At 39.7% G+C, this 12,715-nt stretch overlaps 1 protein-coding gene across 1 annotated transcript in view; it reads left to right on the forward strand.

Annotated features, from left to right (window-relative positions):
* Positions 1-12,715, forward strand: part of plekhg4 (pleckstrin homology domain containing, family G (with RhoGef domain) member 4) — a 194,879-nt gene that overhangs the window by 176,802 nt on the left and 5,362 nt on the right. Inside the window, exons 18-22 of the mRNA XM_048546548.1 lie at positions 1,394-1,564; positions 3,259-3,436; positions 4,767-4,883; positions 5,327-5,596; positions 10,185-10,411. Of these exons, the coding sequence (XP_048402505.1) occupies positions 1,394-1,564; positions 3,259-3,436; positions 4,767-4,883; positions 5,327-5,596; positions 10,185-10,411 (963 nt within the window). The remainder of the gene's footprint in view (positions 1-1,393; positions 1,565-3,258; positions 3,437-4,766; positions 4,884-5,326; positions 5,597-10,184; positions 10,412-12,715) is intronic.

Below are 12,715 nucleotides of genomic sequence, written 5' to 3' on the forward strand. Positions count from 1 at the left end.
TGTTGGATACATTCCTTATCCTTACCTGCAACATCTGTATCAGTTTTGTGAACATGGAACCACAAAAAACATTATGCAAAATGACACAGTATTTTGCACCTTCTTTCAGGCAGTAAGCAATGCACAAATTTCCCTTGTAATTAACACAAAATAGTGGTGGACTTGAGAGATACAAATGCCATGAACCCAGCACTATGATTATTCCCTAAAACCATTCTTTGGTATCCATCTTCTATAATCTTGCAAATTGTGGGAAGTAGGTGGCACAGTAAATTTGTACATTGTTATTTAACCTGAGGCCTGAGTTCTAATCCATTCCACATTATGCTGCTCCTTCAAATAACTCCAACTTAAGTTAATGTTAATCATTTGAATCTAGTGTCTAATGGAAGTGTGGCCACAGAAATTTAGGCAAGAAATGCCAAGGATGCTTTGAGTAGTTTAAAATATTTTGCAAGTAGGGAAGGAATGCTCTTCAAGGTCTGGGAATTAGAATGTACTGTTGATAGTGTAACAAGATTGTTTTACTCTGCATCTGGCTTTATCAGCAATAATTAAAAAGATTCCCAAAATTTCAAACAGGTTCCATTCATTAGCAGTAGCAATTCCCACTGCTGGTCACAGAAATTCATGCATATATTTAAATTAACAGATGTGTGTGCTTTGCTTCAGTTTGATGTGAAGACTGTATTCTGGTTGAACAACTTAAGTAGTTCTTCACTTCTTCCAGATTTCAGTGTTTAATAAACTTTAGAAGGGAATTCCTAATATAATGATGTATGATGAAAAAAAAATGGATTTATGTAGCACCTTTCATAATGCCATAACCTTCCCACTGCTTCACAGACAATAAAGTACTTTTGAAGTATATTTGCATCATTTGGTTAGATGGCTAAAATATAGTGCAGAAGAACACATGCAGTGTGCGTTGAATCCCTATACTTAAAGTAGTTCTCAGAGTTTGTTTTCTTGCCTTGGTTGCCTTGCCTGTATAGAAATCAGGGCTGAAGCTATGTTTATCAACCATTGGGCAACAAGGATTCTACATAGAAGCCAGGAGTGGCTATTTAGGAATCTCAGTAAGTATTCAAACCTTTTGAGGTGTATGTTTTCATCAGTGTCCATTAATACTGTAAACATTATTAGAAATGTGAATGGAAAACTATTCTTTTTCCAGTATTATTTCATGTTAAATCTGTTAAGTCTTGTGATAGTTAACAAGCAATGAAATTTGATCTTGGGAAACTAAGAACTAAAAAGAACAGCAAACTAAAAGACTATTCCCACAAAAAAGTATACATGTTTAGACATTAAAAATATTTTGAAATAATCTGGTTATAGGAAACTGATGACTTGGCACTGCAAGTAACTTCTTTACATCGTATCAAAACAGGTGAACTTGAAGGAACAAGGTCAGTTGGTTCGTCAAGATGAGTTCATTATCTGGTTTGGGCGCAAGAAATACCAGCGACACGTTTTTCTGTTTGAAGACCTCATTCTTTTCAGCAAACCCAAGCGGATTGAAGGTGGATTTGATGTCTATATCTACAAACATTCCTTTAAAGTAAGAAAATGAATACATTTTTTACATTTAAATGCAGTTTGTTACAAATGTGGGGTTTATAAGTTTATTAAATATTAAGATGATTAGTTTTGGTTCATATTATGGTTTGGGATGGTACCCTTAAATTTCTTTATCCTAAGGGTATCCTGTCCCTTTAATTTTTTGGTAAATGGAGATGGTTATGTGACACATGGTGGACCATTTCTGACAGCAAACCTCAGTGATAAAATGATGAAAAATTAAAGGGAGTCTCTAATTATATTCCTGAGATGAAAGTGCTGGATGTTTTCACCTGGGGGCAATGGCAGCTGTTCTGTGTTCACAGTGAGAAGACCCTAAGTCTTTTAAGACCTAGAAAGGTGTTTTTATATCAAGTTGTAGTGGAATCGTCCCTTTTTACAAATGAAAAGGACTGGTGTTCCAAGGTAATTGTTTAACACTTCTGATTGGATTCAAGGTGAAAGTGTTTTCTAGTTGCCATGAAAAGGAGTGTCAAGAAAATGATTTTGAAATCAGACTGCAGGTTTCCTTATCAACTCAGACATATTGCAAATTTAAAAGCCATTTCCGTGTAATCTGTGATAATGGGAACTGCAGATGCTGGAGAATCCGAGATAACAAGGTGTACAGCTGGACGAACACAGCAGGAATCTTAGAAGCAGGAAAGCTGACGTTTTGGGCCTAAGATGCTGCTTGGCCTGCTGTGTTCATCCAGCTCTACACCTTGTTATCTCTGTGTAATCTGTAGCTGATTGAGAGTTATGTAATCCCCACCTACCCTAAAACACAGAAAATGCTGACTATTATTTATCACATATAATATAGGTGGTAGCTTATGCTCCATTTGAAAATGGAGGCTGTGAGAAGTTGGAATTAACCCATGGTGAAAGATTTGTTTGGCTGGAGTTAAGGAGAGAATCCTCGGAAGTCTCTTGTCATGGAATGTAGAATTGAAAAAGAAAACGAACGGAAGCAAACCCTTGAACGCTGTGAAATATTTGAGATTGCTTTTAGGAGATTGGATGCCTGTGTAAGAGACCAAGTATTGCAACAAAATCAGAGTTAACATTTTGGGCTGAATGACCCTTCCTCCGTCACTCCACAGATGCTGCCAGACCTGCTGAGCTTTTTCAGGAATTTCTATTTTTGTTGCTGTTAATAACCTTATTATTCTTCCAAAAAAAGAAACTGTTTGAGAAAGGTTTACTATTTCCATTAAAATTATTAGGAATCAGGACATTGTTGTTGTACAACATCACTAGCTTACTGCTAGTAGTTTTAAACTACTGAACAAAGTTTGCTGTTTCTAATTTTGATGACAACTGAAAACCCCAATTTTGTTGCAATACTTGGTCTCTTTCTGTGGAGAGAAATCAGAGTTAACATTTTGGGCTGAATGACTCTTCCTCCATCTCTCGACAGATGCTGCCAGACCTGCTGAGCTTTTCCAGCAATGTCTATTTTTGTTTCTGATTTACAGCATCTGCAGTTCTTCTGGTTTTGTTTTATAGGTTATCAACAGGACGTCTTTAGTATAAAATGCAATTAATGCTATTGATGAACAATTGAATAGCGTGCCGATGAACGCAGTTGGTTAAGAGAAACGATGCATCGTTTGCCAAACTCGATATAAACTATATAAATATCGATATTAAGTATCAATGAATATTGTTTAACATGTTTTTCTTTTGTAGACAGCTGATATAGGCTTAACAGAAACTAGTGGTGAAAGCGGTGTACGTTTTGAAATCTGGTTTCGTCGACGGAAATCCAATGATACGTATGTTCTTCAGGCGAGTTCAGAAGAAGTAAAACAGGCCTGGACAAAAGATATTTCGAGCATCTTATGGCAGCAAGCGACCAGAAATAAAGGTAGTAAATTTACAAAGATTTGTTATTCTGGGTTAGTATTTTCACTGTGAGCTTTGCCACCACGTTCCTGTTTTGTCTGAATAATAACATCAACAACCTTAGCTTACATTCATTCAGATACCTTTAACATAATGTCCCAAGGCATGATTTACAACAAAACTAGTAAGTAAATAACAAAAAGGTACACATGCTGGAAATCTGAAATTAAAACAAAATACACATTTCCAAATAGAGCACGTGCCAAATTTCATATTGGCTAAAGACATTCTGCTTTTTACCCATACTTGGAGTGAATACCGTGTCCTTTGCAATTAGTAAGTAAACTAGTACCCATTTCAACAGCAGGTCAGGAGGCATCAGAGGAACAGGAAGGTTGACGTTTTGGGTCAGTACCCTTCATCAGAACAAATGCTGCTGACCTGCTGTGTTCCTCCAGCCCCACACTGTATTGACTCTGACTCCAGCATCTGCGGCTCTTGCTATCTCTGTGCACCTGTTTCATGTTCCTGTTGCAAAACTAGTTGCAGAGGAAAGGTCTGGCTCTGGGAAGGAAAATAGTAATGGACTCAATACGATTACCATCCTATTAAGTGCTGTTCCAATCAGTCTGCTATTTCCAGTGTCACCCCAAACCCCAGTCATTGCTTCCAAACACAAACCTATGATGTCTCTTTTCTAAAAATGGAATGACTCCCCCAAGTCCACGCTCATTACTGACTTGCCTGGCTTTTTAACATCGTATCACTTTTAGTGCAGCATAAGATACCTAATATCAAGAGCTCTCCTCTTCTCACAACAGAATGACGATCCCAAATTTCCCCACAGAAATTTGATGTCAGTAGCGAAATAGCTGTTCAGAGCCTGGCATCCCTTCACCAATCACCCTTTATTCATAACTGCATAGCCTTTGACAATAGCATCACCTTTTACTGAGTCAGAGTCCTAATATCCATGACATTCACCCTTTTATGTCAGCCAGGTGTCCCTGATTGGACCAGATTATCAGCCTCAATCAGGGAACTCATTCTCTAAGGTCCAGCGAGCTGACCTTATTACAGTCCATACAAGTAGGACTTGGACTCACAATACAGATTAGAGATGTTGCAGTGGTGAAAGCTGTATGACCATAAAGTCGAATGTTATGGGCTTTGAAGCCATCTGTTTCAGACATAAGATGGGTTTTGCACAGCCTCTTAAGCCTAAATTGGGGGCGAAGTGGGTTGGCAGGAGTCAGTTGTTTTTTTATTGTGGATATTGTCAACCTGAATGAGAGTGTTAAACTGTTTGATATAGTTCATATCTACTACTATATGATGCATATCTGTTTCAGAAGTACGAATGCAGGAAATGGTGTCTATGGGAATTGGTAACAAACCATTCTTGGATATCAAACCAAGTGAGGCTGCAATCAATGATCGAGCCATCGATTATTTCATGAAGGGCAGAGGTACGTTTTCTGAATTAGTTTAGTGGCATGGGTCCATCACCTTGATAGACAAAGAAGCAGGTTGCAAATTATACTAAATTGAACCTTAAAACAACTTTTTAGAAAATTCAGATCAATATGAATGCACAGTCTCAGTAAAAGATTGGAGAATAGGCAACTATGAAATAAAATCTCTGTGATCTGTTATTAAAATCTATACTTGCTGTAGTGCTTTTTAACAGCATGTATATTTGGATATTGATAACTCTCATCAGATTTCTACCCACAAATCAATACACTAATTTATCCAGTTTTTGCTTTGTTCAAAGAAAGCTTAGTCTTCAATAAAGATTTCAAACAAACTATCTTACTTTTAACTCTTTGAAGTATATTTTAAGCAGTTGTTGATTTTTATTGGTAATTGTCCATTCTTCATACATTTGAGAATCTTGCAATTCCTCCAGGAGCACGAACCAGAGCTTCAATTGCAGTCTCCTTATTCGACCACACAAATCCATTTAGAAGGACACAGAACATTTCAAGTAACAGCAGTCCCTCAGCAGGTTGTCCATCCTCGTCCTCACTTTTGGGGCCGCTGAATCTCCATATGTACACTAAGCAAGCATTGCTGTCAGGGGTGAACGCTGCATTGGCCAAAGAACGACCATTTGATGTCAACACTTGCATTGAGGAGGATGAACTGGAACATGAAACAAGCAGCCAACCCTCCATGAGTAAGTGTAACATCTCTAATAAACAGGAAATCCTAGCATATTTTTAATATTATTTGTTGACTTAAGTGGAAAGTTAAATTGAGTAGGGTATAAAACCATCCAGGCTGGTGGCATAGATTGAAATTGACGTCATTCAGCAGGTGTAAAGTCAGTGTTCAATTAATCCATTCAGTTTTCCACCCTTGCCTCGGGTTAGTTTAAAATTACTCCCATTGTGTCTTTACTTGCAAAAATTGTCCCTTATGATTAATGACATGATGCCAAGTTTAAATTACAACCAATACATAATTGATATAATGAAGTACCAGTACCAGTTGTTTTGAGAGCTTTTTGTAGATTAAACTCAATTCCCTTACTCCTGTATTTCTCACGTGAGAGTATATACATTAACAGTCTTCCTAAATACACACACATTGTGCAGCACAGTACAGGAATGGCCTTAGAATACTTTATTTCCTGGAAAAGATTGTGGCTTCTTTTGTCTATTGCTGAGACCCATTAACCTAATATGTGGAATATCAAGGTGCAAAATGATGACCCATCATGACAGGCCTGAGTATATTAATGTTGACTGAAAAAAGATAAAAATCTGCAGTTGCTGGAAATCAGAAACAAAAACAGAAATTGCAGGAAAAGCTCAGCAGGTCTGGCAGCATCTATGGACAGACAACAGAATTAACTTTTGAGTCCAGTGATTGTTTTCAGCACTGTCCTGTCACCATACGAGCTGCCACCACAAACAAGCTATTGTGAGCTACTAAGGGACCCCATTTGCAGCTATCAATTTTCCCACACTGACCAATGCCCTTTCTTTTTTCTGCCCAGTCACTGTTTTCTTTCTGTTTCTCTCTCTCCTTTCCTTCCCTCTCCCCAGGCTCCATCTCTACTTATCATTTATTCCTCACTTCTACCCCCACCCCATCTTCATCACATACACCAACTTTTTCTTAGTTTTGACTCCACAGATGCTGCCAGACCTGCTGAGTTTTTCCAGCAATTCCTGTTCTTGTTTCTGATTTCTGGCATCTGCAGTTCTTTGGTTTGTTTTGTTTAAAAAACAAATCTCAGTTAATCTCCTCTGTACCTCTTCCAATTCAGTCACATCTTTCCTACAGTGTGGTGACTAGAGCTGCACAGCGGACTTCAGCTGCAGGCTAACCAAATTCTGTACATCTCCAACATGACCTCCCTGGCTTTTATAATTTGTGGCTCAACTGAGTGTTTTTGCAAGTATTCTAAATGCCTCCTTTTCACATTATTAACCTGTCCTGTCACCTTCAGGGATCTGTGGACAAGATCTCTTGTGTTCCTCTGAACTTCCTAGTATCCTGCCTTTCATATTATACTCCCTTATCTTGTTCTTTCTTCCGATGTGCATCAGCTCTCATTTGTCAGGGTTAAATTTCATCTGCCACTGATCCGCCCGTTTGACCAAATCATTTGTATCCTCCTGTAACCAAAGACTTGAAAGCAGAGTCACTGGTAAACAGGATAATGAAGAAGGTTTTTGGTACGCTTGCCTTTATTGGTCAGTGCATTGAGGATAGGAGTTGGGAGGTCATGGAGTCCAAAACCAGAGGACGTAGGTTTAAGGTTGGAAAGATTTTTTTCAGGCAGAGGCTGGTGCGTGTATTGAATGAGCTGCCAGAGGAAGTAGTGGAGTAAAGGATATCTGGATTGGTATATGCATAAGAAAGAAGGGTTTAAAGAGATATGGGCCAAATGCTGGCAAATTGGACTAGATTAATTTCGGATATCTGGTCAGCATGGATGAGTTGGACCAAAGGGTCTGTTTCCATGCTGTACCACTCTATGACCTTCCTCCTCACTGACTACCCAGCAAATCTTTGTGTCATTGCAAACTTATCTCTCTTCCCCCTGAATGTTCTCGTCCACGTCATGTGTGAATGTCATGAATAATAAGGGACCCATCTGTGATCCCTGTGGAACGCCACTGCACACTGGGCTGCAGCCACACAAATAGTCTTCCACCACCCTCTGTCTCTTGCTACTGAGCCGAATTGGATCCAACTTGTCAAGTTGCCCTGGATCCCATGAGATTTTACGTTATTTAACAGTTTCCCATAGGCCTTGCTGAAATCCATATAACCTACGTCAACTGCACTAAGCTTATCTACACACTTGGTCAACTTCTTGAAAAATTCAGTCAAATTTATGAGGCATGACCTCCCTCTGAGAAAACCGTGCTGACTATCTCCAATCAAACTTTGCCTCTAAATGGAGATTAATTTTCCAATTCACTATTCTCTTCAATCATTTTGTTGCCTCTCCATGGAGACTCAGTAATCTGAGATTTCCTGCTGTATCTCTATCATCTTTCTTGAAAAGTATTAACCATATTAGGTGTCCTGCAGTCCGCAGACACCTCCGCTGTGGGTAGGGACAGTTTAAGAATTTGGGTCTTCTTTGGTCTCCTCTAGCCATCTGGGATACAGCTCATCCAGACCTGGGAATTTTTAAATACATCAATACCTCCAATATATAGGTCTCAGCAAGAGAGCCTCAGCTTACCTTTCTTATCTCAACTTCTGAAGAGACTGGTGTTTGGAGACAGCTATCCTGCACAAACAAAGTCATGACTGAAATCTGCTCTATCCACTGGTTTAACGTCAAAAAAAAAACAAGGACTGCATTGCCTATGCCTTACTGTGACTCTTTACTGTTATGTACTTAATTTTTTCCAGGCTGATGTTAGACTTATCGTGCAACAGCTTGTAGTATGCCATACACTGTTGCCTAAAGGAAATCATGAAATTCCCAATATACTGTAGGAGAGCTTCAATCTCATTTGCTTGTGTCAGAGACAGTCAGGCAAAGTGAATTTGAAGATCTGCTTGGATTGCAATTGCAACACAACAGACTTGTGAAGGGAAGGAATAGGTTAAGGTATAAAATGGGCAGTAGCAATCTGGATATAAAATTTTCTGAGTGATCAGAAACAGAGAGTAGAGGTCAGTGGATTTTTTTTTGGGGTCTGAAGAAAAGTTTGTCATGGAGTTCCCAGGTGTTGGTACTAGGACCCATGTTTTTTGTGTTGTATATTGGTGATATGCATCTTGGTGTGCAGGAAACAATTTCAAAGACTGCAGATTATAACCTGCTGGGAGGACAGTGTGGAATTCCAAAAGGACATTGACAAGTTTGTGAAGTGGGCAAATTGGTGCAGATGAGGAGTCAATACAGCATACAGTGATAATGGGAACTGCAGATGCTGGAGAATCCAAGATAACAAAGTGTGGAGCTGGATGAACACAGCAGGCCAAGCAGCATCTCAGGAGCATACAAGCAAATGTTTCGGGCCTAGACCCTTCATCAGAGAGGGGAATGGGGAGAGGCAACTGGAATAAATAGGGAGAGGGGGAGGCGGACCGAAGATGGAGAGAAAACAAGATAGGTAGAGAGGAGAGTATAGGTGGGGAGGTAGGGAGGGGATAGGTCAGTCCAGGGAAGATGGAGAGGTCAAGGAGGCGGGATGAGGTGGTAGGTAGGAAATAGAGGAGCAGCTTGAGGTGGGAGGAAAGGATGGGTGAGAGGAAGGACAGGTTAGGGAAGCAGAGACAGGCTGGGCTGGCTTTGTGATGCAGTGAAGGGAGGGGAAGAACTGGGCTGGTTTTGGGAAGCAGTAGGGGAAGGGGAGATTTTGAAGCTTGTGAAGTTCACATTGATACCATTGGGCTACAGGGTTCCCAAGCGGAATATGAGTTGCTGTTCCTGCAACCTTCAGGTGCCATCATTTTGACACTGCAGGAGGCCCATGTTGGACATGTCATCTGAGGAATGGGAGGGGGAGTTGAAATGGTTCGCGCCTGGGAAGTGCAGTTGTTTGTTGCGAACCGAGCAAAGCGGTCCCCAAGCCTCCGCTTGGTTTCCCCAATGTAGAGGAAGCCACACCAGGTGCAATGGATACAATATACCACATTGGCAGATGTGCCCTGGCTTTATTCATGGGGGCATAGAGTCCAAGATCAAAAAGGTGATGTTGCACATGTATAAAGTACTTGTTAGACCTCAGCTGAATTATTTTGTACCGTTGTCGGTACCACATAATAGGAGAGATGTGAATGTGTTGGAGAAAGTACAGAAGTGATTTAAAAGAATATTTCCAGAAATGAGAATCTGTAGAGGTTTTCAAAATCACGAGCAAGGTGGATAGGGTAGATATTGAGAAGCTCTTCTTGCTTCTAAAAGGAACAAGAACAAGATCTGAAGTAATATGCAAAGAAGCAAAAGTGATTTGAAGAAAAGCTTTTTCACGCAGCAAAACGTTATAGTATGTCCTATGGAAATGTAGTGGAGGTTCAGTTGTGGCATTCAAGAGAATATCGAATGACTATTTAGGTGTAAGTAGTGTGCTGGGAATGTGAAAAAAGTAGAAGAGTGGCACTTGGAAATGATGCAGATTTGAAGAGCTGGTGCAAGTACAGTGTGCCAAATGACCACTTCCTATGCTGTAACACTTCTTGGTATGTTCCCAGTTAAAGTCTCAGCCTGCAGGTGTTTAAGTATTCTTCACACTCGATTACTAGAAAGTTTTGATTTGATTAATGTTCTTCCAATTCTTTTTCAGCTACTGAAAGCTCAGAGTCTTCTTTTCACTATATGTCTGGCAGTGGCTCTAGTGGATCTGATAGTGGCTGTGTCTCAAGTCTACTTCCTGAAAACCTGTCTGAAGATACTGGATCTCCTTCTGATATATCAGCCTCATATTTTTTCCCAGGATCCAAACACAGTTCTAGTACCACCACTCCACTGGAAGACAAGCCTCGTTTCTCTAACAGCCAGTATATTTCAGCGGTATGTATTGTATGTATATGTAACCCCTATTCATACAGCCGATGCCATTTTGTAATTACATTTTCAAGTTTTAGACATCTGCGAGTTATACAGACACAGCCTGTAATGAGTAATATAGAAACAAGAGCATGCTGTAAATATTCAGGTCCAGGAGCATTTGTGTAAACAGACAGCAGTTCATGTTTCATGTTAGCGAGTAACCTTTAATCAAAAATAATCAGTTTATATGCAAGGATGGAGGGAGGAAATATTAGAAGAGCAGGTCTGTAGAAGTTGGAGGGCAGAAATGGCTGAATTGGTCGGAGAATTGATGGTCCAGGTGAAAGATGGTAATAATATAAACAATCAAATCAAAAGATGAGTCTCGACAAGTTAAAATGGCAAAAGCAGAAACATTACCAGTATCTGCTGTCCAAAACGTAAGAGCAGTAACTATGCCCTAAATTTATTGAGTTCAAAAGGTTGCAAAATTCCTAATCAACAAATGAGATATCATTCCAGTGAATTTCAGCAAACAGTTTGGGGGCTGACAAGACCTGAGGCTCAGAATTATGCTTGTGAACTGAATAGAGGTGTTCAGCAAAAAGAGTATCTATCTTGTATTTGTATCCCATGCTGCTAAGACAAGAAGTGGAGTAAGTAGCAATGTCTCTGAATGTCTGGTATGGTGCTAAAGAACTGCTGATGCTGTGCCATTTTTGAAAAGGGCAGTAAGGGCTAGACCTAGTAATCACACACAAGTTAGCCTGGTTTCAGTGGTGAACATATTAGTGAGAAAAAAATTGAAGGACAATATTAATCTCAATTTTGAAACAGATTAACCAGGGAATGTGATATCTGGGTAATATGAGGCTATAACAAGGCAGATTGACGATGGAGTGTAAGTGATGTAGCCTACATGAATTTCAGCAAGGATCCACATTGCAGACAGATCAGAAAGGTAAAAGTTCATGAGAACTGAGGAAAATTGAAAAATCGCATTCAGAATTGTGGTTGGCAGGTACAATTCTTCAAAGTAGCGTGAACATTATATAATTATCATTGCTATGTTTATTAACTATTTGTCTTGCCAGTTGCAAAAGGGTCCTTCTGCAAATCATTACCTCTTTCTTGTAGATTTCAGAAAAATGTAGGTGCTTTTGACATGTGGATAGCATGTTCAGAGAGGTGGTCACACCACATTCCTGCAGATAAAGAATGGGTGATGGCTAAGAACAATGAATAGGTTGTCCACAAGGCCCCACAGATCCCATTCACTAACAGATTTTCCAGTGAGGGTGATAAATCCTTGGAAGAGTTCAGCCAGGATGACTTGTAGCCTCCCTGGGCTAGCACCTTCTGCTTAAATTTGTTTCAGTAAGGACAAGCACCAGAGGTCATGTTCCATATCGTACTAACAGTGTGGGTAGGAGAGGTAATGTGTCATGCACTTGGAATTTAGGGAGTTACATAGAAAATTGGCAAACAGGACCTCTAAAAGCCTCTGGATTACTACCAGTGTCATGTGCAAGTGAGTAGAGAAAAAGGAAGATAAACAGATAATTGAATGTGTGGAAAGATGGTGCAGAAGGGACAGCTTTAGCTTCCTGGAACACTAGGACCAACTCTGAGGGCAGCAGCACCTGTACAAGCCAGAAAGGTTCAACCTGAACAGACTGGGACTGAGTTCTTGCAGAGTGTTTTGCTACTGCTGTTGGGAAGGATTTGAACACCTCACAAGGATTTGGGAGCCAGGAGACAATATTAGAAGGATAGACAAAATGTTTGGAGAGGTCGAGTCACAGTAAGGTAGAACGTAATGTAGACTACATCAAGGATATACTGTATGTTAGTGGAACACACAGTATAATTTGTAAGATTGGGGAGTTACAGCCACAGTTTGCATTTTGGATCATGATGATACTGGAGACTGGCTTAAGAAAGGGATGTCAAATAATTGTGGTTACAAGGTGTTCGGAAAAGATAAAGCAAAAAAGGAGGAAAATTTTTAGATAATGAAACCATTGCAGTACCACAGAAAGATGATGTTACAGAGTGTTCAAGGACAGAATCGATTTGGCATAAGAAATGAGAATGATGCAATTACGTTGCTTGATGTAATCTGTAGGCCATGAACTAGTGGAAGCATATGAAATAACAAACCTGAGAAAATTACAGCAAGATGTAAACAACATGTTACAGTTACATTAGTGGATGTTAATTACTCTTATATCAACTGGGATAGGGTTAGTGTAAGGGGCTGGAGAGACAATGTAGGAAAATTAACTACAGCAATATACGTCCAGTCCAATAAGAAAGGATGCA

Source organism: Stegostoma tigrinum, chromosome 16 (genome assembly GCF_030684315.1).
Source record: "Stegostoma tigrinum isolate sSteTig4 chromosome 16, sSteTig4.hap1, whole genome shotgun sequence".
Lineage (NCBI taxonomy): Eukaryota > Metazoa > Chordata > Chondrichthyes > Orectolobiformes > Stegostomatidae > Stegostoma > Stegostoma tigrinum.